At 59.8% G+C, this 22,178-nt stretch overlaps 1 protein-coding gene and 1 long non-coding RNA gene across 22 annotated transcripts in view; one reads left to right on the top strand and one right to left on the bottom strand.

The window, feature by feature from the left end:
- The first annotated feature begins 322 nt into the window (after positions 1 to 322).
- Positions 323 to 7,022, top strand: LOC133365042 (uncharacterized). Of its 4 annotated transcripts, XR_009758093.1 has the most exons (4): positions 1,397 to 1,562; positions 1,654 to 1,850; positions 1,977 to 2,121; positions 5,887 to 7,022. It is a non-coding gene; the product is annotated as an uncharacterized LOC133365042 (long non-coding RNA). The 4 variants fall into 4 exon arrangements; XR_009758096.1 differs by lacking the exons at positions 1,397 to 1,562; positions 1,654 to 1,850 and adding an exon at positions 323 to 418; XR_009758095.1 differs by lacking the exons at positions 1,397 to 1,562; positions 1,654 to 1,850 and adding an exon at positions 721 to 1,371.
- SLC4A2 (solute carrier family 4 member 2) overlaps positions 2,333 to 22,178 on the bottom strand; it is a 53,498-nt gene continuing 33,652 nt past the window's right edge. For 4 of the 18 annotated variants that reach the window (XM_061586280.1, XM_061586282.1, XM_061586283.1 and 1 more), the window contains 21 exons: positions 20,567 to 20,738; positions 19,434 to 19,705; positions 19,003 to 19,106; positions 18,421 to 18,653; positions 17,212 to 17,348; positions 15,883 to 16,063; positions 14,345 to 14,480; positions 13,934 to 14,117; positions 13,296 to 13,410; positions 12,981 to 13,165; positions 12,612 to 12,837; positions 11,354 to 11,566; positions 10,983 to 11,131; positions 10,354 to 10,548; positions 9,826 to 10,065; positions 9,506 to 9,595; positions 8,955 to 9,121; positions 8,472 to 8,725; positions 7,913 to 8,082; positions 6,287 to 6,460; positions 5,195 to 5,963 (listed from right to left, as the gene is read on the bottom strand). In XM_061586280.1, the coding sequence (XP_061442264.1) occupies positions 5,883 to 5,963; positions 6,287 to 6,460; positions 7,913 to 8,082; positions 8,472 to 8,725; positions 8,955 to 9,121; positions 9,506 to 9,595; positions 9,826 to 10,065; positions 10,354 to 10,548; positions 10,983 to 11,131; positions 11,354 to 11,566; positions 12,612 to 12,837; positions 12,981 to 13,165; positions 13,296 to 13,410; positions 13,934 to 14,117; positions 14,345 to 14,480; positions 15,883 to 16,063; positions 17,212 to 17,348; positions 18,421 to 18,653; positions 19,003 to 19,106; positions 19,434 to 19,705; positions 20,567 to 20,738 (3,678 nt within the window). In that variant the 3' untranslated portion in view covers positions 5,195 to 5,882. Of the gene's footprint in view, positions 5,168 to 5,194; positions 5,964 to 6,286; positions 6,461 to 7,912; positions 8,083 to 8,471; positions 8,726 to 8,954; positions 9,122 to 9,505; positions 9,596 to 9,825; positions 10,066 to 10,353; positions 10,549 to 10,982; positions 11,132 to 11,353; positions 11,567 to 12,611; positions 12,838 to 12,980; positions 13,166 to 13,295; positions 13,411 to 13,933; positions 14,118 to 14,344; positions 14,481 to 15,882; positions 16,064 to 17,211; positions 17,349 to 18,420; positions 18,654 to 19,002; positions 19,107 to 19,433; positions 19,706 to 20,566; positions 20,739 to 20,923; positions 21,028 to 22,178 lie in introns of those variants that run through there. The other 14 variants (XR_009758092.1, XM_061586293.1, XM_061586276.1 and 11 more) reach the window with 14 other exon arrangements.

Here is a 22,178-nt window from a genome sequence, read left to right as displayed (position 1 = left end):
GCCCTATAGTCACCTCTGGAGCTTCCCCGCCTTGCAGAGCTTCCCCGCCATGCAGCCCCCTGCAGCATGCCTGCCGTCAGCCCCCCCAGAACCGCCAAGTCCTGCCAGTGGACTTCTGCCCAGGAGAAGCTCCTCCGCGACCCTTTCTTGACCGTGAAGTGGTTGCTGGAGTGCTCCCGGAATGCCGGGGAGCTGCTGCGGTGGCTCTTGCAGAATTCGGCCACGGTATCCGCCGGCCCCTGTGCCATTGCTCTGCATCACTTTGGCCGGCTGCTTCCCGAGGGAAGGGGAGGCCCTAGGCAATGATCCCGCCTAGATCAGCCCAACTTCCAGATCCTCAGCCAGGGGGGTGCTGGCAGCTGCACCAAGTTCGATAACGCCAGCCGTGTGTGCTGCCTCCATGCCTCTGCTGTGATGGGTGAGCCTCGCCAAGGGGGAGGAGGAGCCCCTGGTGGTCCCTTGAGTCTGCCAGGGCAGGCCAGGCAGGGGCCCTTGGGGGACTGTAGGTGAAGAGCTGGGCTTGGACATTTGGCCAGGCCCCCGGATTGGCAGAGCAAGTCAGCTCCGGTTGAGCTGCTTGTGGTCTCTCCCGCATGACTGATGGCCGGTTTGCCAGCATGCTGCTTTGATGTTTTGGAGTGGGTGGCATCTGGGATGGGCACCTTCTGGCTTCCATGGTGGGGTGGGTGGTGGCTTCAGGGTGCAGGAGGGCGGGATGGGCTGAGGGCAGTCCCTGGCCATGCCTTTATCCTTCTGGCTTTCCAAGGGCCATCTAACCCCTCCTCTGTCCCAGGCCTGCCTGGTGACTGCCTCCTGGTCCACGCGCTGGAGGAGGAGGCCCTCCGGTGGCTGCAGGACGTCTCGATGGCATTCCGCAGCGCCATGTGCCCGCACCCTGAAGGCCTGACCTCCCTGGTGGAGTCTGGCTTGAGTAGCCTGGAGCCCCGCCCTGAGGCGACGATCCAGTGCAAAATCCTCCGCCTGGTGTGCCGTACGCGGGGCCAGCTGGACGGGCTGCTAGCCCCGTGCACCGCGGAAGCCATCTTTGGCTCGCTGCTCTTCTGTGAGAACCACCATGACCGCTTCATCCACAGCATGGCAAGCGGGCGCAGATGCCGCGGCTCAGCGCAGGGAAGGCGTCAGAAGGGGGGGGAGCGAGAGCAGCTCAGCCACCTCCTTGTCCCATTTGCCCCTGCCTAAGGGCAGGCTTGGAACCTCCCCCCACCCCGCCCCTGCTGTCCAGAGGGTCTCTGCTTTGTGGAGCCAACATCGGGAGCAGGCAACCCTCCGTGGCCTGATCTTCCCTTTCAGCTTGACTCCTGCTCAGGGCTGACCTCTGCACTCTCTCCGCTGACACCATTCACTGGTGGCGTGAGTGTCGCAACTCAACCTTCAGTTCCCACGTGGTTTTTTTGGGCGGGGGGGTGGGGGCTGTGACTTTCCCAAAGAAAACAGGAGTTTTCCTGTTGCCTCAGGAGTCTTCCTACCCATCCCTGCCCTCGCACCCCCCTTCTGCAGAGCCTCCCTTCAGCCCTGTCAGTTCCCTCGTTTTGCTGCACAAGGTACGGGGATGGGGGGCAGGCTCTGTATGAAAGTGGGGAGGGGAGAACTCCCTTTTTACCCCACCCAACAACTCCTCTGTCTCTTCCCCAGCCCCATGCAGTGGCCTTGGCTAAGAGCGTTGAGTCTGCATGCCTTGCCTGCCTCCCCCGTGCTTGGTCTTTGGAAACAGCAACTGGCCTCCCTGCTGGCTGTGGGTGCAGCCATGGGGAGCAGGGCTGCCGATCTGGCCAGCCATGGGAGGTGGGCCCAGTGGGGCTTTGAGACATGCACGCACTGTGTGTAGAATGGTAAGCTGGGGGGGTTGGATCCCACTCCCCCTTCTTGTGTTGGATGCTGCCCAAAGTCCTGGTGGAGAGAGGCGCAAGGAAAGTGATCCCTGCTCATGGGGGCTGATCTCTGCTCCCTTGCTGCAGGCTGGTTCCCTGGCAAGGCAGGTGGCCTGATGCACCAGGGCCCTGATAGCCAAGTCCTTGGCCCACCATCGCCTGTGGGAGCCTCCTTTGCCCGGACACCATCGCCGCCTTCCTTCTTGAGCAGACTGACCAGCTGGACAGCAAGGTGAGCGGGGGAGGGTCAGGGAAACCAGCTTTGGACGCCCTTGTGTTGGGCAGAGGGAACTTGGGGCGGCCCAGACCTTGTTGGATCCCTGCTAAGGATGATGGGAGTTGTAGTCCAGTAACATCTGGAGGGGCAAGAGTTCTCCACCCCATACCTATCCCTATCTGGAAGGGGAGAAGAGGGGCGGAAGCCTGGCACCCATCAGCCCAACCTGCCTGTTTAGCTTATTTGTTGCTGTTGCATTTGGGGAGCTCTCCCTGGTCCTCAGAATGGCTACCTCAGTGGCTCCAAGCTCTGAGGTAGGTGCTGCAGCAGCAAAGACTAAGACTGTCCTTGGAGAGCCTCCCAGGCAACCTCTGTGGGTGGATCATGAGGTGGTACCTCTCCCTTCGGCTCTAGCGCTGGAGGCCCTTGAGTACGGGCCCCCTCCTTGAACCCTGCCACTGCGTGTGCATTTGGGTGGCATGCTCATGGCAAACAAAGCCAGTTGCAAACAGGTCAGAGCCTGGGGGGGGGGCTGGGCAGAGAGTGTCTGGGAGGGGCGTCCGCATTCATTTGCAGATTGGCAAGAGTGGAAGGAAGTAGGCAGGCCTAGCCTAAAGGGGAAGTTTGGACTGCCTGCACTGCGGGTGGGGAGGTCGGTGGGTGGGTGTGTAGCTTTTGGAGGCTGTAAGAACGAAGTGGACTTGACATGCTCCTCAGAGAACAGGGCAAGGAACAAAAGTGTTTTTGTGGAAAGGAGACGGACACACAGCAGATGGTTCTTCTGCCAGGGAGTTACATGACTGAGGCAGGGTAGGAAAATACTTTTGATAAATAATCAATTTTGGTTTGGAAGGGAGCGTTGGGCTAATGTTGGTCTCTGGTGGGGATGCTTTAGATGCAGTAACTGGGGTGAAGGAACCCTTCCCTCAGGCCATGACCCACCCTTGAGCTAGGAGCAACAGGAGGAGGCTTTAAGCTGTGGGTGCCTGTGTGCAGTTGCTGGCTTTTGGGCCTTGCCACTCTGGCTACCCCCAACCACCTCTTGCCTCTCCAGCTACAAAGGTTTCAGGGGAGAGGCACTACGGCAGCTGGCAAGATGAGGTGCTGCCCTTGGGTATTGCGTAAGTGAGGGAGAGCCAGAGGCCTGCCAGAGGGGAGGATGGAGGGGCTGGCCTTTGGATCCGGCCACTCATTGCCTGCTGGATGGGGAAGGGGGCTCCAGCCAGAGAAGGGTCAGGATGTGGGGCAGCAGGGCTGCCTTTAGGCAGAACTCAGCCCCAGGATAGCTCTGCTGTATCAGAGCAAAGGAGCATTAAGTCTCAATTTATTTATTTTTTGGGGGGGAGGGGAGCTGGAAGCTGTCAAACAAGACACAAAAATGTTTCTCTGCAATTCCTGGTGTTTAGGGACAGCAATGATATGGGGTGAAAATTCTTCCTTTTCTAAAAATATTTCATACAGTGTAATTTATAACATAGCAAATGGATGCAGTTGCAGTCACTGGCAAGTTTCAATATTGTAATTCACTTTTCATGCTAAAATGTTTGTGTTTAATAGTCTTTCCCTCCCTTTAAATGTAAAGCAGTAAAAGAGAAATGCAGCCTGTCAAGTTGTTGAGCCTTTAAACAGTTATTAGAATTCCAACAAAATTAATTTCCAATGCTTTAAGTGTGCCTTATTTAATCTCCCCCCCCCCCATGAAATACCTCAGTTCAACTGCTTTAGGCTGTTGAAAAAACTTTTGAGATGTTTCCACTTGGATTTTTGTTTTTGGCTTCAACAGAACTTCAGGTCTTTCCAAATTCTGTTTTAGAACTCATTCAGATTAATTGGGCTTTAGTTCTGTAATATTGTGTAATGCTTGGGACCCGTTCTCTGCTTATCCCCCCCCCCCCAATAATTGCAGTCTGCCTGGAGAAGAGTACAGCTGAGCACGTGTGAAACATCTTTGGTCACTCCCCTCCCCCCAAAACCTTCTCTCTGTGTGCAGACTCCTGCTCTGGGTCACAGTCCTCCCACTCAGGCGCATCCCAAGAGGACCTTCCAATGGTGCACCCCCCCCGAGAGGCAGAACTTGAAGCCAGGCAGCCCCAGGGTAACAAGTGTCCTCCCCCCCCATGGTTCCTGTAGCCTAAGCGAGGAGCTCTCGCCAGGCACCTCCTCCATGGGCACTCCACCGACACCTCTGGACAGCTCCCCCCAGCTACAGCACTGGCAGGGCCAGGAGCCGCTTTTGCTTCCCGGCCCACAAGGCCAAGCCTGGGCAGGAGCCATTGGAGGAGGGCAGGAGCCAGCGGCTCTCCACGGGTTTCCAGCACTGAAGGGGCGGCGCATGATGGGCCACAGGAAGGGGGAGATCCACAGGTGCCCGCTATGCTTTTCCTGCACCACGAGCTGGTGGGACGTGTCTCTGACCTTTAGCCACGGACTTGGGGGTTGGGGGGAGAGAGTCAAGTGCGTTTTCTTTTTTCTCCGGTGGCTCAAAGGAGCCTCTTGACTGCTCAGCCTCTCCTGGCCATGGAGGCGCCATCCCTCCTGCATGCGAGCGCAGATGGCGAGCTGGGGCTGGCGGGCTGGGCGCCAGCCACCCTTCCCTTTTCTGAGGACGCTGCAGGCCCCTCACCCTGTGGCTTAAACGACAGGGAGTCCATGGCCAAGAGTCCCAGCCCTGGGCCTTCCTGGCCCTCTGCTGGTTTCAGGCCACATCACGGTGGAGATCTCAGGATAGCATCTCTGAGATGAAAGGACTCCAGGGGCTACTTTTGTTGGCTGTTACTCCATCCAACTTTTGGATGAATGAATGGGCAGTCCCTGAGCATGGCCAAAACGCTCCACTTGCACTCATCTTAAAGGCTGAACCCTCTTGGCTGGCATCTGGTGTTGGCACCACCATGCGTCACTCTTGCGTGTATTGGTATGTTGTGGGTGGCCCCCCTCCGAGGCTGTCTTGGGTGGCGCATGTATGCAACAGGAGAGAATATAAGGGCCTGCTGGATCAGGCTTGTGGGGGCTGCAATGGGTTACGGACATGACTTTGTAGCAGGAACACAGGAAACAAGCCCTGCAATAAAAACGGGTGAGAAGTCCACACAGGCGTCTTCTGCTTTATTAGCACCACCTCAATCTTGCAGCAAGGAGTGGGGCTTCCTGCCTGCCCCCCATCCCAAATCGCCAACCTGCCTTCAGCATGGCCTGTGTGCCTGCCCCCTTGCTCAGCCCACCGCCTGCCCAGCTTCCCCTGTGCCTCGCGTGGGGGCTGCAGCCATGTCCCCCAAATGCAGAGAGGCTGTGTGCTGGGCAGGGCCCAGAAAGGCAGAGCTGGCCGAGAGGGTCAGCCCCTCTGCACCCACGAAGGGAAGTGCACCTGGCAGGGGGTGGAAGATGCCCAGCTCTGGTTAGGGACATTTTAAATTAATCTCTTAAATAAGATCACAGCATTCAAGGAGCAGCAGACTGACTGTCTTCTCAGAAGAGTGTGTGCCCCCCCCCCGGCTGGTGCAAGGAAGCGGATGATGCCTTAGCAGGGCAGTGCTGGTAAATGTGGACGGTGCCCAGGTGGGGGGGGGGAGGTTAGGCACAAAGCACTCTCCATGGCCAGGACACGGGGGGGGGAGGTGCGAGAGGCAGCTGGGGAGGCTCCTCCCGGGCAGATGCACAAAGGCACTGAGGGTGGGAGGGGGGATGTGCAGACCTAGTCAAGGCACTGGGAGGGCCCCCAGCTCCAGGCCCCCTTTCCTGGGTGGCTTCTGTGGGTCTCATCTGTCCGTCCATCTACCTCAGACAGGCATGGGCATCTCGTTGTATTCGTCTACACCTTCCCGCTCGTCCAAGATCGGCTCAGCCTCGGCCGCATCCAGCTGGGGAAGAATGAGAGATACTATGGGGGGGGGAGGAACCTGCTCCTCTGGCCCCACGTGCAGCAGCGCCCGCTCCCTGCCCAGCCCCTCCCATTCCCTCCAAAGCTGACTATCAGGCAGCAAGGATGGCCCTTCCTGAGCACCAGCCGGGAAGAGCGCTCTCCTGCTGCCGCTGCTGCTCTTGCGCTCATGCCTGGCTTGCACCTGGTTGGCTACTGTGAGAAGAGGATGGTGGTCTAGAGGGGCCCCTCTGTCCTGGTCCAGCTGCTGAAGGGCTCTTGGGGAGAGCACCCTCCTTACCCCCTCGGTAATGTGTCACTTACACACTTCATCTCTCGCTCCGTGAAGATGCGGCTGAGCAGGCACATCCGGAGTGGCACGGTGAGGATGAGGATGAAGGGGAAGGCCAGCGAGGCGACGGTCGACATGACTGCCCAGAGGACGGCCAGGCAGCCCAGCTGCAAGAGGGTGAAGAGGTGCATGCGCAGGGTCCGCACCTGCAGAGGAAGCAGCGGCAGCAGCATTGGCCTCCTCCCTGCGCTCCTCTTCCTGCCCCCACTCCCCACAGGCGAGGGCACCGTTGTCCCTTTCGTACTATCCACCCCTTGCAGACATTGTGGCTTTTTAAAAGGACAGCTAAATGGGGCACACTCGAGGTTTAGAAAACCATGCACAGCGTGGGGAAAGCAGCCAAGAGGGTTTCCTTCCTCTGGAGACCAGAGTTGTCCAAGTGAACCTGATGAGCACGAGATTCAGGCTAGGTGGAAAGGAAGAATTTCTTCACCGAAAGCAAAACTAAGTGAACTGGATACCCTGAAAAGTGGCAACTGAAAGCTTGAAAAGGGAGCAGGAAAGCTCATGGAGGAGGAGAGAAGGCACTGTGGCTCTGCTGGCCAAGACCTCAATGGAGCATCCACCTTCCAAAGTGGCAGCGAGGGAACACCGCCGTTAGGCTCTACTATGGAGTTACAAAAGAGCAAGTCAGCTTTCTGGTTCCAGCCACACTTTTTATCCTGCTCAGTGTTAAGCAAATAAAAAAAAGGGAGGGGGATAAAATGATGCATTGGGGTGCAGTGACAAAACTCACTCTGCTGCTGCTGCAGTCTGCAAAATATGTCCCAATGACTTCATGAGGTCAGGCTGTGCTTGGAGCAAAAGCCTCTCGGGTTGCACTGAGGGAGGACAAGCACCGGCAGTTGTCCTCCCTTTGAAAAGATAAAGGCGGGGAGGGGCAGGGGGAAGAGAGATCGCAGGCAGACAGGAAGGGTGCAAAAAAAAGTCCCTGTAGCTGCCAGCCCCGCTGTGGCTCAGCAGGAGAGCATCTGCATGCAAACAGGCCCAGGTTCAATCCCTGCCTAAAGCCTGTAGAGCCAACAAGACACCTTCAGAGGTTCCACCAGTTTCCAATGGAAAAGCTGGTGTGTGTGTGCACATTTCCTCCGGGCAGTAGGGTTGGGCACTGCCTGCCCCCTTGCCCCACCCCAGAGCATGAAATGTCCAGTCTGTGGGAGGCGTGCTGGTTTGGCCCCCAGGGCGCCATAGCCACGCACAACTGCTGAATAGTCTCCTACCCTTCCCCCCTGGGAAGGGTGCCATAATGGCTGTGGGGCGGGGGAGGGCTTCTCCTGGGCTACCTATTGAGGCATCTGATTAGCCACAGTGGGGGAAACAAGATATGGGATGGGGGGGGGCTCTGGCTGATGTTCTTCCTCTTGCAGCAGTGGCTGCTGCTGGCATGAAGACCCTCCACACAGTCTGGGGCTCCTCCTGGGAAACGCAGCCACTGCTGGCTGGTGCCACGAGCTCTTCCACACCTCCACTGCAAGCGGTGCAATTCCCTCTTGTGTCAAGGCCAGCCTGGGCCTCCTCTCCACCGTGGGGCCCCTCTCTCAGCAGATCCTACCCCCCCCCCGGCAGCAACAGTGCCTCCCACCTCCCCAGGCTCTGACCTTCTTGACGTAGGGCACATCGGGGTGGTGCTTGGGGGGCATGAGGAGCAGGTGGAGGCGCTCGTAGAACTGGATCCCATTCAGGGAGGTGACGCCCATGTAGAGGAAGATCCCAAACAGGACAGCCAGGGGGATCTTGCGCAGAAGGTCCCCGATCACGATGGACAAGCCTGGAGTTTGGGGGGGGGAAGCAGGTGCACTCAGCAGCATGCAGGCTGGAGAGGCGAGGCCACCGGTGTCTGCTCGCAAGCACTTGCAGAGAGCCAGCCCCCCCCCTGGAATGGAGCGGAGGGGCCGGGCTGGCCCCTGCCTCCTCTCCAGGCACCTTCATCCAGCTGATCAAAGCCCCGGGTGGGGGACCAGCCTTGCTCACTGCCCTGAGCACCCCACGGTAGCGGATGGCAGCCACTGGAGCCCCACCCATGCTGCCTTTTTGATAGTGGGGTGGGGGCAAAGAGCTTTGAAAGGGTTATGACAACGGGGGTGCCAGGAAAAGGAGGGGCACGGCAGGTCTGGGGTGGAGGGCTGACTCTGTGTGTGCGTGAGAGAGAGGACTCACCCACGAAAACGGCCACCAGCAGCCCGGTCACCCGCTGCTCCTTCACCTCCTGGATTTTGGGCTTGTCCCCAGGTGCCACAGCCTTGCTCATGACCGTGAGGGAGTTGGCATGAGTGACCGAGCGGACTGTGGCGGCCGCCAACCAGGGCAGCCCAAAGAGAGCGCAGAAGCCCCCCATGGCCACGATGAGCAGCAGGTCAAGGTGGAAGCCGGAGCCCTTCTGCAGCTTCCGCTCCTTCTTGCTGATGATCAGCCTGCGTGTGCGGAGGGGGCAGCCAGTTAGGGACTGGACCCCTCCCTCTCCCCACCCCTACCCCCGCAGGTTGCTCCAGGTCCCACAATGCTGAGGCCAGAAAGAGGAGGGGGGGGCATTAAGTGCAGAGATCCCGGGGGTCACTGTCCACTCTGGCTCTTAGAGTCCCCCTCCACTCTCCCCCCACCCTCCAAGCTATCCTCCCCGTGTCTGTCAGCCACGTCACTCACGTTGTGATCTGCGTTTCCATGAAGATGAGAATGAAGACCAGCACGGCAGGAAGGCCACTAGCCACCATCATCCAGACAGGGAAGGGTTGGCTCTCGCCCAGCGGGTTGATCACCCAGCCCCGCTTCTGAGGGTCTGTGACAGAGAAGCCGTGGGGCACCGAAAGCTTCTGTGGGAGGGATGGGTGGAGCGGTGCGGGTGAGAGGGACGTGGGGCTGTGGAGGAGGAGATCTGTATGCCGCCACAAGCGGCTGCCCAAAAAGCTCAGGGCACAAGTTTTACTCAACTTTTTTACTCAACTGATTGCTGATCCACTTGGGTTAGGAAAGGGCTGCCCAGGCCTGGCTGGCTTGCCTTTCTTTGCCCCGTTACCTTTGTCTTAAGCCACCTGCATCTCCCTGCACTGCAGCTGCTCTCTGGCTAGTGGTGTGGCCGTGGCCGGGTTGTCCTACTTGCTGGGGCCTTTGGCTCCCTCTCCCCATGTCCCACAATCCTCTGGGAGTCCTCAAGATGGAGCAACCAGTCTACCCCCTTGCAGCCCCCATCCGCTCACCTGAGTGTAGGTGTCCTGGATGCTATAGTCCACCAGCACCATGATGAGGATGGCAATGGGCACCCCAAAGTCGCCAATCACCCGCCGAACCTGCCCAGAGAGACTTGCTCAGCCCTGAACTCCACCAGCCCCCTCTCCACTCAATCGGCCCTCCACAGCACTTGGACTTCAAAGCTGGGAGCCAGGCCTCATCTGCTGAGCACCGGGCTTAACGCAAGGAACCTCTGAGCATGTGCAGAATGAGGGTGTGGCCTCCCACCACCTCTGGAGCCTGCCTCCTCCCTGCCCCCCACCCTCCGGACGCCAGCTCAGCCACGCACCCGGCCGGGGAAGAAGCGGCTGTTCTTGAACTTGCGCAGGAAGAAGGCGATGAAGAACGTGCCCGCCATGAGCACCAGTGAGAGCAGTGCCGTGTTGGGCTGGCCTGTCACTCTGGAAGAGGCCCGGCTGGCCGTCCCGTTGCCCAGCACCAGGGTAGTGTTTCCATCCAGGGCTATGCTGCTGCTGCTGCTGCTGCCATTTGCTTTCCTGCAGCCGTGGAGTGGGTGCTCTTGGAAGATCTGCCCAGGGAGAAGAGGCACAGGGACTGAGGCGGGGCCGGGGGGAGGATCTTTCATTTCGCTTCTTGCAGCGGAATCCCACCACAAGGCAAGGTGGTCACTGGTCTTACAAACGAGACCCCACTATTTGCCAACTCCAGATTCTCTCCCACTGAATAGGCTCCATCCTGGGGGTCTCCCCATGCACCCCTCCCCTTATCCCAGGCCCTCCTTGCCCCTTGCTCCTCTGCAGCAAAGACCCCAGAGGAGAGCTGCACCCCCTGCCCCTCCTCCCCCCCCTCTCGTCACCTTGACCAGCTTGTAGAAAGTCTCGTAGATGAAGATGAGGGAGATGAGGAAGGCAAAGATCTCCTGGGTGAAGCGGGAGACGAAGCGGACCAGGAAGCTGCCCTCGAAGGCCACCATGATCAGCACAATCAGGACGAGCCAGAAGCCAATCCAGACGCGGCCCACAAGGTAATCCAGGCCCTGGGATGTGCAGAACTGGAGGTGGAAAGGAATGCAGGCAAGATGACTCCTCCAAGGCCCACTCTTCCCACCACCCTCGCTCCAGTGTGGGACAGGGAGGGGCTCCCTCGAGAGAGGCAAGAGGAACTAGGCCCCAAATCGTCCGCAGGTTCGCCATCCTCTGCTGTTGCCTTATGAGGAGACCAGCGGTGGCCCACGTAGCTCTCCAAGGGGGACTCTTTGCCAGCCCAGCCCCCAGAGACCCTGTCCCCCACCCTCAACTGGAGATGCCGGGCATTGAACCCAGCACCTTCTGCAGGCAAAGAACGTGCCCTGACCCTGACCCAGGCCTGCAGAACAACAAAGAAGAGGCCCTGAAACACTGCAGTTGTAACCGGGGAGGACAAGGTTGGCAGGCAAGGGAGCTTCAAGGAGAACGGTGAGGATTTGGGGAGAGGACCAAAACTCACTAAGAAAAAGGCCTCCTCAAAAACGAGGAGGGGCCCCGAGAAGCCGATGACAAGGAGTGGCTGAGCACCCAGCAGGCAGAAGAAGATGCCCTGGACCGAGGTGGAGATGATCAGCTCCGAGACCCCGATCAGCCCCTGGGTCTTCTCACCTGTGCAGGATGCAAGGCTCAGCACGGACAGACGGATGAACCAACCTCACTGCCTCTTCCCCCCCCCCCGGGGCTTCCCAACCATCCCAACAGCTCCAGAGCCATCCTACCTTCAACCTGCAGTCCCTGTGAGCGGCTCAGCCGGTGCCATGCCAAGCTGGACCTGAACCCGGCACTATTGGGCCTTCATGTGGCCCCTTCCCCTCCCCTCCCCCCACTCACCCAGCAGCCCTCCAAAGGTGATGGCAGGTGACAGGGCGGCAAAGTAGATGAAAATCACAGCAGCCACACACTGCGGGTCCAGCGCATCCCGGAAGTCGCTGAGGTATTTGGGGTAACGCCGACAGACATCCTTGACCAGCCCCCCGAAAGGGCGGCCCGTGCGCTGGAGGGGGTCAGCCTCCTCCTCCTCCACCTTCAGTTTTAGCAGTGCTGCTGACCAGACACATGGCAATGAGGAGGGGGGTCTCTTCCTGGGACCACCATCCCCCACTGGCCTTGGAGCAGAGATGGGTAGGGGGGCTGTGAGGAGGGGCAGCCCCTCAAATTCCCGCCAAGAGCCCAACGCTGGTTGAGCATGACTAGGCATTCCTCAGGATGGGGCCCATTTCGCCGTAGATCAAGATCACTCTGAGGAACTTGCTGGAAGCCCAATGGGGCTCGCAAGGGAAGGACACAAGTGGGGGAAAGAGAGAGGCCCTTCCCAGTCGTGCTACCCCATGGCGACTAGCAGGTGCCTGTGGGAAGCCCACGAGCAGGGGTGGCATGAGCCTTCCCCCCATGGAGGCAGGTGCCTTCCCCCACTGATAGTGGGCTCTCCGACACTGGAGGCCTTCAAGAGGCAGCTGGACAGCCATCTGTTGGGAATGCTTTAATTTGAGTTCCTGCATTGAGCAGGGGGTTGGACTGGATGGCCTCAGAGGCCCCTTCCAACTCTACTATTCTAGGATGCCGTCTGCAACTGGCCCACACTGGCATTCTGCTGCCTCTGCAGGAGCCTGCGGCAGGCATCCCTCCCCTTTTCCAACTGCCTCAGCTCAAGGCTGTCCCCCTCTCTCGGGGAAGGGAATCCCATGAAGCCTCAATGTGGGGCACGAAGGGGGCAGGGTGGCCTTCTGGTGCTTGAGGAGGTTTGCAGGAGCCGGGGGGGGGTCCCAGTCTCCCAAGGCAGGAGGGGGGTGCTGCTTTTGGGGGACAGGCTGCAGCTTCTCCACACTAACATCCCTCAGGAGGAGGAGATGACCCTGCACGTGTCCCACCCAGTATTTGGGGTCCTCGCCCCTCCCCATCCCACCCCAGGCACAGATGACGGCACCGACAGGCAGCTGAGGTGTGGACTGCTCAATGGGTGCCACTGGGGACCTGTCCTGAGTTGGGCCCTTCACACAGCTTGGCACCCCAAGCAGGGCAGGTGCAGCGGCCCGCGACCCCCGGGGCAGGGAGGGGTGTTGGCCAAGTCTCCGCCCCCTTTCTGGGCTACCTTTCTCCTCTGGGGACTTGGGCTCCAGGGCCGCCCCCAGAAGGAGGCGCCGCTCCTGCTCCTCTCTGCGCCGCAGCATCTCGCGCTGGAAGTGGGCCACGCTTCGCAGCAGCTCCTCGCCCTGCACCTCTGATGGCGGCAGGACCACGCTGCAGTCCAGGAACTCATTGATGGCGTTAAGCAGGTCGTGCCGGTCGTCGGCCAGGTAGGCAGCCTCGTGGAATTGCTGGGGCAGGTGGCAAGGGGGCAGGTGAAGGCGGGGAGGGAGAGGCCCCACAGCCCAGCAGGAGCAGCGTGTGGGCAGCCCACTCCCGCCCCCAGGCAGGCTGGGAGAGCACAAGACTTGCCGTGCGGGGCAGGAGGGCCTACCTTGTCAGACATGAGGGTGGAGATGGAGCGCCCGATCTCGTGGTAGTCCATGTTGGCGCTGCTTGGGCCCAGCAGCACAAAGAGGAAACGGACCGGGATGGGCACCTCCAGGACGGCATCCAGCTGGGCGGCCTCCTGCAGCCGCACAAACGCCATGGTGGGCTGGTCCAGGAACTCTACGCTGCCTGCGGAGGGGAGGGGAGCAGACCTGCAAGTGAATTCCCATGCACCTCCTGCTTCTCCAGTGTCCCAGAGACCCTCAGCACCACCCACCCCTCTGGCCTTGCCGCCCGCCCTGGGGCCCCCTTCCCTTACCCACAAGCACCACAGTGGCCTCCGCGTTGTCTGGGATCTTCTCCAGCAGCTTCAGCTCGTGCTTCGACTTCGACCGTGTGATGGCGCCCGGGAGCGTGGGGGAAACGACTTCCCGCTGCAGAGACCAAGGCAAAGGAGGGTGCGGTCAGTGGGTGGGCCGGAGCACCAGCAGGCTGGGGAGTCAGTCAGCGGCTGGGGGTCTGTCCACCTCACACGCCCTGTCCCACCCCCAGACACACACATACACGCACGCATGCCGCTCTGCAGGGCCACATCCTCTTTGGCCCCATGCACCTCATTTAAGCATTTCATTCAGAAAGTATTTCTGCACCACCTTCAGTACAAACAATCCAGGCACAGCACATTAGAATGGCAAAAGAATACATTTTAAAATGCCCCCACCAAGCCCAGCTCCCTTGCCTGCCCTAAAGCTCTTTGCTTTGGGGCCATCACTTCTCCCAGGCCAGCGCCAGAGCTGGGGGCCAGGCAGCCAGCCTCCCCCTCCCCTCTGCTGCCACCTCCTCCCCCTCCTCAACCAGTGGCCCAGGGGGTAAGGTAGGGGAGCTTGGCGAGCCCCCTGCCATTCTCCCCCTGCCCACTCACCTCCTCCCACAAGGGCTTCCTCAGAAGGGTCTCACCTCCTTCTCGATGTCCACCCTGGTCTCATGCTCCCCAGCATGGCCCCCAATGAGCGGATCGGTCACCGTGGGCTCTGCCCCCTCCCCGACGTGGTTGGCGCTGTGGTGGTGGCCCAGCAGGGAGCCCAAAGAGCCGGCAGAGATGTTGCGGGGGAAGGAGAACTCCTTCTCGTCTGAGGGGTGGCTGCAGGGATAGCACAGCGCTAGTCTGACAGCCTCTGCAGAGACCCCTGGGAAGCCAAGCCCTCCACCCCTGGGGCGGGGAATAAGCCTGTTCCCCCTCAGACTTTGCTAAGCCAAGGAAATGAGGGGCGATCCCCTCTGCTTGTGGGGCCCTGCCTCCTTCCCTCCCTGGGAGGCCCGTCCACGGGGCGGGGGCTGTCTTCCCTCTGGGTGAAGCCGCTGCCTCACCTGTGCTTCAGCAGCAAGGCCCGCAACACGTTGGCCCGGTCCTCGGCCCGGATCTGGTCAGAAATGATCATTTGCTCCACCACCTGATGTGCCACCCCTGGCAGAGTCTTCTGGTCCAGGTCGAGGAGGACAGCCCCTGCAGGAAGAGGGAGTGGGAAGGTAGCCACGGGCCACACACCTGCCTCTCCTGAACTCCTGGCTCCCTGGAGAGGCATCCTCGCCGCGCTTGCTCTGCCCTGTGCACACACAAGCACTTCCCTGCTGCTGCTAGTCCCACAACTCTTCAGAGTTGTTGGGGAATTACACATCTGACACCCCTCCCACCCCGCAAAATGAGGAGGGTCACACAGCTATAAAATGATGCTACAGAACCAGGTGCAAGGACTTGGGGGGGGCGGCTGATGGATAAAAATGGCAAATTGGTTAGTAGAATTGGGCCTCTCTCTGACGCCTCACCCTTTCATTTTAGATGCAGCCTCTCCCTGCCCCTCCTCCTGGGGTCTGCAAGAAACGACAGGAAGAACAGGTACAAGATGGTGCCCCGGCCCACCCACCGCCCCCCAAATTCTTCCCCGTGGGGTTTCAAATCCACATCATCCTTCTATAGTTCAGCCATTTAAAAAACTCCCCCAGTGGTGGAGCCCAAACAGGGCCAGCTGCAAGGAGAAACCTGGGGGAAAGCCTATCACAGGTGGAAACACAGAGGCACACCTTCCGCTCCGTTCCATTCCCTGCAGTGGAAGAGGCCACGGCAACGTGGACCAAAGAAACCCTCCTGTGGTGAGCCCCCACTGAAACCAACCGACGTACTGCAAAAGCAGATCCACCCCTTTGTGGGCACCTAGTGCACTTTGAGGGTTTTTTGCAGAAGAAGCCACAAGAGCCGTTCAAGGATCACGACATGCAGAGAAGAAAACGGGGGCCAACCCCCCCTGGCACTTGGGAGATGCTTGATGCACCTGCTGGGAACGCCAAGCCATGAGGGGCAGCCATGTCTGCCAGATCAGTCCCCTCTCCCTGCAGGAGGCTGCCTGACTCCCCAGGCCCACCCTGCTCACGCTGGCAGCAGCTTGGCATCGCTTCATACAGGGAGGGTTCTCCTCCCAGCCCAGCTCCGCAAGATCCTTCCAAGGGAAAGGAATGTCGCTCAGTGGCAGAGCGCCTGCTCTGCATGCAGGAGTCCCAGTGGCGTCTCTAGGTAGAACTAGGAACGTCCCCTGCCTGACCCCCTGGAGAGCTACGCTGCCAGTCCGTGTAGGCACTGCTGAGCTGGAGGGACAGATGATCTGAGTAGAAAGCAGGCTCCTGTGTCCCTAAGGGAACAGGACATGGAGGGCCAGGGGCCAAGCATTCCTCGCTCCAAAGGGTTCTGTGGTCACAAGGGTGGAAATCTTTGCCCTTGCTTCACGAAGCCCACAAATTTCAGGCACTGACCACGTTCACTAGCAAAAATCTGTGCTTGCTTGTCCATCCAGGGCTGCAATTAGAGCAGCCATTATTTGGGGGGTGGGGATGGCAGAGGTAGGCCTCCTGCCTACCGTGGGACAAGGTCCTGCGTAGCTCCAGCAAGCTGCGGAAGGACAGCGAGGCCACGTGTGGCTTGCCCCAGCGGTCTGTCTCCTCCTCCACGTCCTCCTCAAACTTGATCCAGCGAGCTGTCTCTTTCCATTGCATCTCCTGGTTCTTGTCCACAATCAGCTCGTTCAGCTCCACAAACACCTGCGCAGGCAGAGAGCAGCAAGCTCAGAACCAGGGCTGGGCGGGGGCAGAATTGGGCGGGAGTGGGAGCGGTGGTGCACATCTGGAATTGCTCTTCCTGCAGGGGTCAATGACTCCTGAGCTTGACCAGGACCAGAAAGGCCAGGGAGTCCAGCTCCTCCTCCTGCCCCACAGTGTGCATAATCGAGACTGGTAGCCAGTGGGATGTCTGGCAGAGCAAATGGCTCCAGAGAAGCCCGTGCAAGTGAGTCGAAGGCCGTGTAAAGGGGGAGGCCAGCCAGACCCCCCCTCCCCAAGCTCCTGGGCTCACTCCGCCATTCAAGCTCGGACTAAAAGCCTTCCTGGTCTGCAAAACATGATTTATTTATTTATTTATTTTATTCGATTTCTATACCGCCCACAGCCAAAAGGCTTTCAGGGCGGTGCACAACAGGGAATAAAATACAATAGAATCACAAGAAACAGTAAAAGCATACATATTAAACAACCTGGTATACAATAAGAGCTAAAAATAGATTAAAATGCCTGGGAGAATAAAAAGGTTTTAACCTGGCGCCGAAAGAAGTGTAGGCGCCAGGCGCACCTCATCGGGAAAACTGTTCCATAATTCGGGTGATGACCACTTAGACACCCCCCCTGCCCTCCCTGGCACCTTCCAGGCGTTTGGGGCTCTGAATACCAGCCGCTGAGAGTCACACGTGGGCAGAGCGGATGTTGTGCGCAGGTCCTGCTTGCTGGTGGGCTTCCCACAGTGGGCTCCTGGTTGGCCACTGTGAGCACAGGAGGCGGGGCCAGATGGGCCACCTCAGGCCGGATCCAGCTGCTGAAGGGCTTCCCTTATGTTCTTATGACACTGATAACCCACCTCCACCTCCCCAGGTGGGAGGCAAATCAGAGAGCAGAAAGGAAAGCCTTGCTGAAAGGGGATGCTGTGACACCCACAGCGGAGGGAGCACAGCTCAGTGGCTGAGCCCAGCTCTGCAGGCCCAAGGCCCTGCCTCCCCCCGCCTCCCCCTGCGGCTGGATCAGACCAAAAGGGGCTGGAGCCCCTCCAGGGCAGCATCCGGAGTCCCACAGTGGCCAGCCCAGTGCCTCTTTTTGGAAACCCACAAGTGGGACACAAACATGCCTCCCCCCTCATGGCTCACCTCGTGGGGCTGCCGGTCCTGCTTGCGTTGTCGGGCACTGGGCTCCTTGCGGTCTTTGCCGATGTGTACCACTTGCCCCTTGGAGCTCTTCCGAACGAGATGCCTGCGGAATCCCGGCACATCCTCAAACCTATGGCCTGCAATGGGGGAGCAAGAGGCACTGAGGGGGGCATGGGGTGTGTGAGAGTGTTACTGGCCTTGCCACCGAGATCCCTTTGGGGCCAACTGCTTTGGGAGCGGACCCGCCTGTGCCCCTGCCCCCCCCCCAAACAGCACTGGGTGCTCCTGCTCAGCCTCTGGGCCAAGCGTCTGGTCTGGAGGGACCCGGGGCAGGGGTTGCCTCAGGTATGTCTGCAGGGAGGAGGTTGCAGCATGAAACTTTTAGGTTTATGCTAAGGATTTTAAATCTTCTTCCATGAGCTTTGCAGCCTGAATGGGTCAGGCATTGCTCATAGCATCATCTCGCCACTTGTGGAATAAGGCACAGATATACGCATGCATCAAGTGACAGCAGCAGTCCAGCGCCACCCTCGCGACCCTGAGGCACCCTGTGGGAGACACTTGCTCGCTGAACATCAGCACCAACACCACTGCGATGGGCCTCACTCCCCACGCCAAAACACTCAAACCAAATAGTTCAGGCTTCGTCCATAACGACCCCTCAGCTAACATCCAGGCAGGGCCCTGGGATGGCTGCAAAAATGACAAGGAGGACTTGGGTGGCACCTTCAAGGCAGGTTAGTTGTGGCTGACGCTCTCGTGGGCCAAAGGCCACTAACAGCTCAGAGGCATGGCACATTGTTATCCTCAGGCTGAAGACATAAGGCCCCCATAGCTGTTGGTTACACAGCTATCTACCAAGGAAGGCAAACACCTCTTGCATCTGAGGAAGTGCACTCTCTTCAGCACCCGAAAGCTTTGGAAACAACAACTCCTGTTAGGCTTAAAAGTGTCCTCTGTGGATTCCTTGTTGTCTTTGGTGCAACAAACTAACCCAACCAGCCCTCCAGAGTACAAAACATCCGTCTGCAAAGTGCTTTAGACTCTGCAGCGTGACTGCCCCGGTAAGGTAGGCCACTGCCGAAGTTGCTGCTTCACATATGAAAGAAATAGTGCCTTGTCTCAGGCACCAGAGGGCCACTTAGCTCATGGGGTTTGAACCCCAGCCACCAGGCCAGCTCTGACTTGCTCCCCACTGCAGGCACTCACTTTTCATGTAGTCCAGATCCGCCGAGGCCAGAGTCTGGGCCTCTGACTCATCCGTGGGCACCTTCTGGTAGCAGGCCTGCTCAATGCCTGTCATGCTGCCAATCCGCCGGCGCTCATTGAGGTTGTAGCTGCGGTGCCCAGGCTGCAACTTGGAGAGTGCCCTCCCGGAGGAGTCCCCCTCTGCCATGCTGGGCCCCTCTGTGCCATCGCCAGCCGGCTCCTTGGCTTCTGCGCTGTGAGAGAGACAGGCTTGCACACGCCCAGAGGCACCAGCCCGCTTCAGCAGCGGAGCCATCCTCCTCCCTCTCCACCTTCTGCAGAGAAGGTTGATAAATTACACTTATGGGGGGGCTTCTCTCCTACCTGACTTCGCCCTTCAGGGGAGAGACAGGGACCCCAGGGGCCCTCCTGCCTCCCTTTGGAGACACCCAGGAAGGAGTCCCCCCCCCGCTGCCTCTTCCACAGCTGGGAGACTCTACAGCCCCCCCCCCACTCCTGTTGCTCAGGGACAGCCTGCAGGGCTAAAGAAACACCCGCCCCATGGCAGCTCCCCCCACACCTGCCTTCAGAACCCTTGCTCACTTGCTTGCTTTTTCCCCCTTGGAAGGTGGGGAGCTGAGGGGCAGCACTGAGGATGTCGGCCCCTCTGTCCGCCGGTCCGTGGCCTCATCCTCATGCAAGAAGAACTGTGGCAAGAAGAGGGGGAGTCAGCTGCAGGGGAGGAGCGTCCTCACACCCTCCCGCAGCCAGCCCTTTCTTGGTCCCTTCCGCCCCCACGAGCCCCAGGAGGGGGGCCACAGCTCAGCGGCAGAAGACCGGCTGTGTATGCAGAAGGGGCCCAGTTCAATACCCGGCAGCCTCTCCAGGGAGGTCTGGGGAAAGGCTCCCTCTCAGATCCTGGACAGCTGCTGCCGGCCAGTGCTGCCAGCGCTGCGCCAGAAGGACCAACGGCCTGCCTCAGTGTGAGGCTGCTGCCTTGGTTCCCTCTGGGCCAACTGCCCCCCGGCCCCCACCTGCACACCCTCCGGAGAGCCACTGTGCAGCACGTCCTTGGGTGGGGCTTGCTCCACCTCAGTGTCGCGCTCCCCATCCTCCTCCTCCTCCCCGTCCTCCTCCTCCTCCTCCTCCTCCTCCTCCTCTTCGATGGTCGGCGTCTCCCCCGGGACGGAGGGTCGAGGCCGCAGCTGCTTCTGCACCTTCTTGGCACCTGCCTTCTTCCGCCGGGCATCAGAGGGGAGGTGGCTGGAAAGCGGGTGGTGAATGTGGCGGGATGACTGGCGATGGTCTGGGGAGAGGCAGGTGGGTGGGCAGTGTTAGGGGGGCCTCTGGCTGTGGGGCTCTGTGGCCAGCTGGCCAGCCAGGGCAGAAGCGACAGCAGGAGAGGCCTCTGCTGACCCTCAGGAGAAACTGCCTGAGTACGCATGAGCAGGGCAACAAGGAGCCAATTCCTGAGAGGGCTGGGTGGGGCTCCAAGCAGAGGCTGGGGACGCATCGGGGGGGGGGCGTCACCAGATGGCCTTCAAGACCCTTCCAACTACGAGCATGGTGTGCACAGGAGGCATACCCACGGAGAATGCCAGCCTCTGTTACTCAAGAGATATACTGCCCCTGCACATGGATGCTCCACTTACCTAACCGCAATCAACAGACCCATATAAAGGTGTTGGAGAAGGGCTGTAGCTCAGTGGCACAGCCCCTGCCTTGCAACCAGCAGCTCACAGGCTCAGTCCGAGGTAAGACTGCGGGAGACCCCTTGGGTGAAGACCCCTCGGAGAGCCACTGCTGCCGGTCAGTGTAGACAATGCTGAGCTGGATGGACCAATCGGTCCGACTCGGCATAAGGCAGTTTCCTGTGTTCCCCTCCATCTGCTGCATGCCCTGAGCTGTACAACCCCCGCACACCCCATGCCTGGGTGGGTCTGACGGAGCCCAGCCATCTCGCCCTTGGCCACCCCATCCTGGCAGGAAGAAACCACCCAGTGGCCCTGGCGTGGCCACCTGCCCAGTCCTGCTGCAGGGGATCCCCTTCCACTTCCCTGCCCCCATCACAGCTTGCCCTCTGCCGCTGAGCCCCCCACTCCTCACCAGGCCCTTGGGACTGCCTGCCAGCCAGCTCCTCCTCAAAGCCTCTCCCTGTGCAGCTTACACTCAAAGTCCTCCTCGCTGTAGCTCCGGCCAGCCTCTTCCACGCTGCGCGGGTGCGAGTCCTGCAGAATCTCCTCAAAACGCTCCACTCGCAGCGCCTTACTCAGGTCCTTCTCCTCCTCCTCCTGCACCCCAAACGTGGGCGACGCAGGGCCCAGGCCATCCTGCTCCGGCTGCAAAAGAGGACCACAAGGCTGAAGGGGGGGCAGGACAGCAACCCATGCCAACCATGACAAACATACATATGGGATGTGGGGAGCGGGAGATGTCAGCTGCCTTTGCCTCTCCTTGAAATGCAGCTCTTTGGGGGGGGCTCCATGTGCCCAACTTGAAACTTCCTCCTCCCCTGGAGACTCACCAAAAGTTGAGCCTGGTCCCCTCGCACCAATGCTCTTATGTGGAATGGTGGAGGAAGGGTTAACACCTTTAGCAGGGAGCATTCATTGCCGCCCTGGGCTCCTACTGGGAGGAAGGGCAGGATAGAAATCAAATAAATAAATAAATAATCCACTTCACTAATTGGCCGTATTCTGTGTGTGAGAACACACAGTCTACACACATGATGGGGAGGGACTCAAAACTTCTCACGGAGAGCCCCCTCCCTCCCCCAGCCTCTAGGGCCAGTACTGAATTCAGAGAATCAACTGTGTGGGGTGAACACAGCCAACGGGACCCGGGCCATAAAGGGAGGGGGCCATACGGAGAGGCCCCCGCACATGTCAGGCATCCCTCCCCAGGAGGTTCCTGGCCCTCAGTGTGCTCAGCTCCCCAGCTTCCCGAAAGGGGGGGTCCTGGGGTGGAAGCAGCCCCCTCTCTACCTGTGCCATGCTAGGAGGTCCAAACCGGATGGCCTGCTGCTGCCTGCCTACTCCCCCCTTCTCCACTCTTCCCCGTTGCTGCTGCTGCCGCTGCTGCCGCTACCCAAACGTGCTGCGTCGTTGTTGCTGCTGCTGCTGCGGCTGCGGCTTAGCTGAGCATGGGATTTATTCTGCTCCATCAAGAGCCGGGAAGGTCAGGGCGCCTGCGGGAGGGATGTGAGGCAGCGGGCGGTGGCAGGCGGCTCCATCCTCTCCGTGCCACTCCAAATATTGACGGATGGAGGCCCCCCTTGCGCTGGCCGGCACTGGAGCAGATTAGCAGCAGAACAGGAGGAGGAGGAGGAGGCAGAGGCGGCCCCGGACTCAAGGTGAGAGCGGCACAGCTGCTCCTGCCCGGGGGGGGGGGGGCAGCAGAGGGCCCTGCTCCAGCCCGCCTCCTCCGGGGGAGAGCTGGGGACTCCCCTTTCTCCCACCTCAAAAACTGCACGTGAGGAGGTGGAAATGTTGCCCTTCTTCTCCCTGCAGTCCACTCAGGAGGCGGTAGGAGGCTGAATATGTGGCTCCTTGGGGGGGGCAGGGAAAGACACACACACACACACACACACACACACACACACACGTGTAACCAAGCGGCCATCCCCCGGCTCAGGCCATCTCCTCCCAAAGGCCTCTCACCCACACCTCTGGGCTCCTAGCACCCACCTTTCCACAAGAAGCCCCCCATACACAAACCAAGGCAAAGCCACCCCCCCCAAATCAGCCCTGGAACACATGACAATGCTAATCCGTGCCTCT

The sequence above is a fragment of the Rhineura floridana genome, chromosome 10, assembly GCF_030035675.1.
Source record: "Rhineura floridana isolate rRhiFlo1 chromosome 10, rRhiFlo1.hap2, whole genome shotgun sequence".
NCBI classification, from domain to species: domain Eukaryota; kingdom Metazoa; phylum Chordata; class Lepidosauria; order Squamata; family Rhineuridae; genus Rhineura; species Rhineura floridana.
This window is presented reverse-complemented; position numbering and strand designations above follow the sequence as displayed.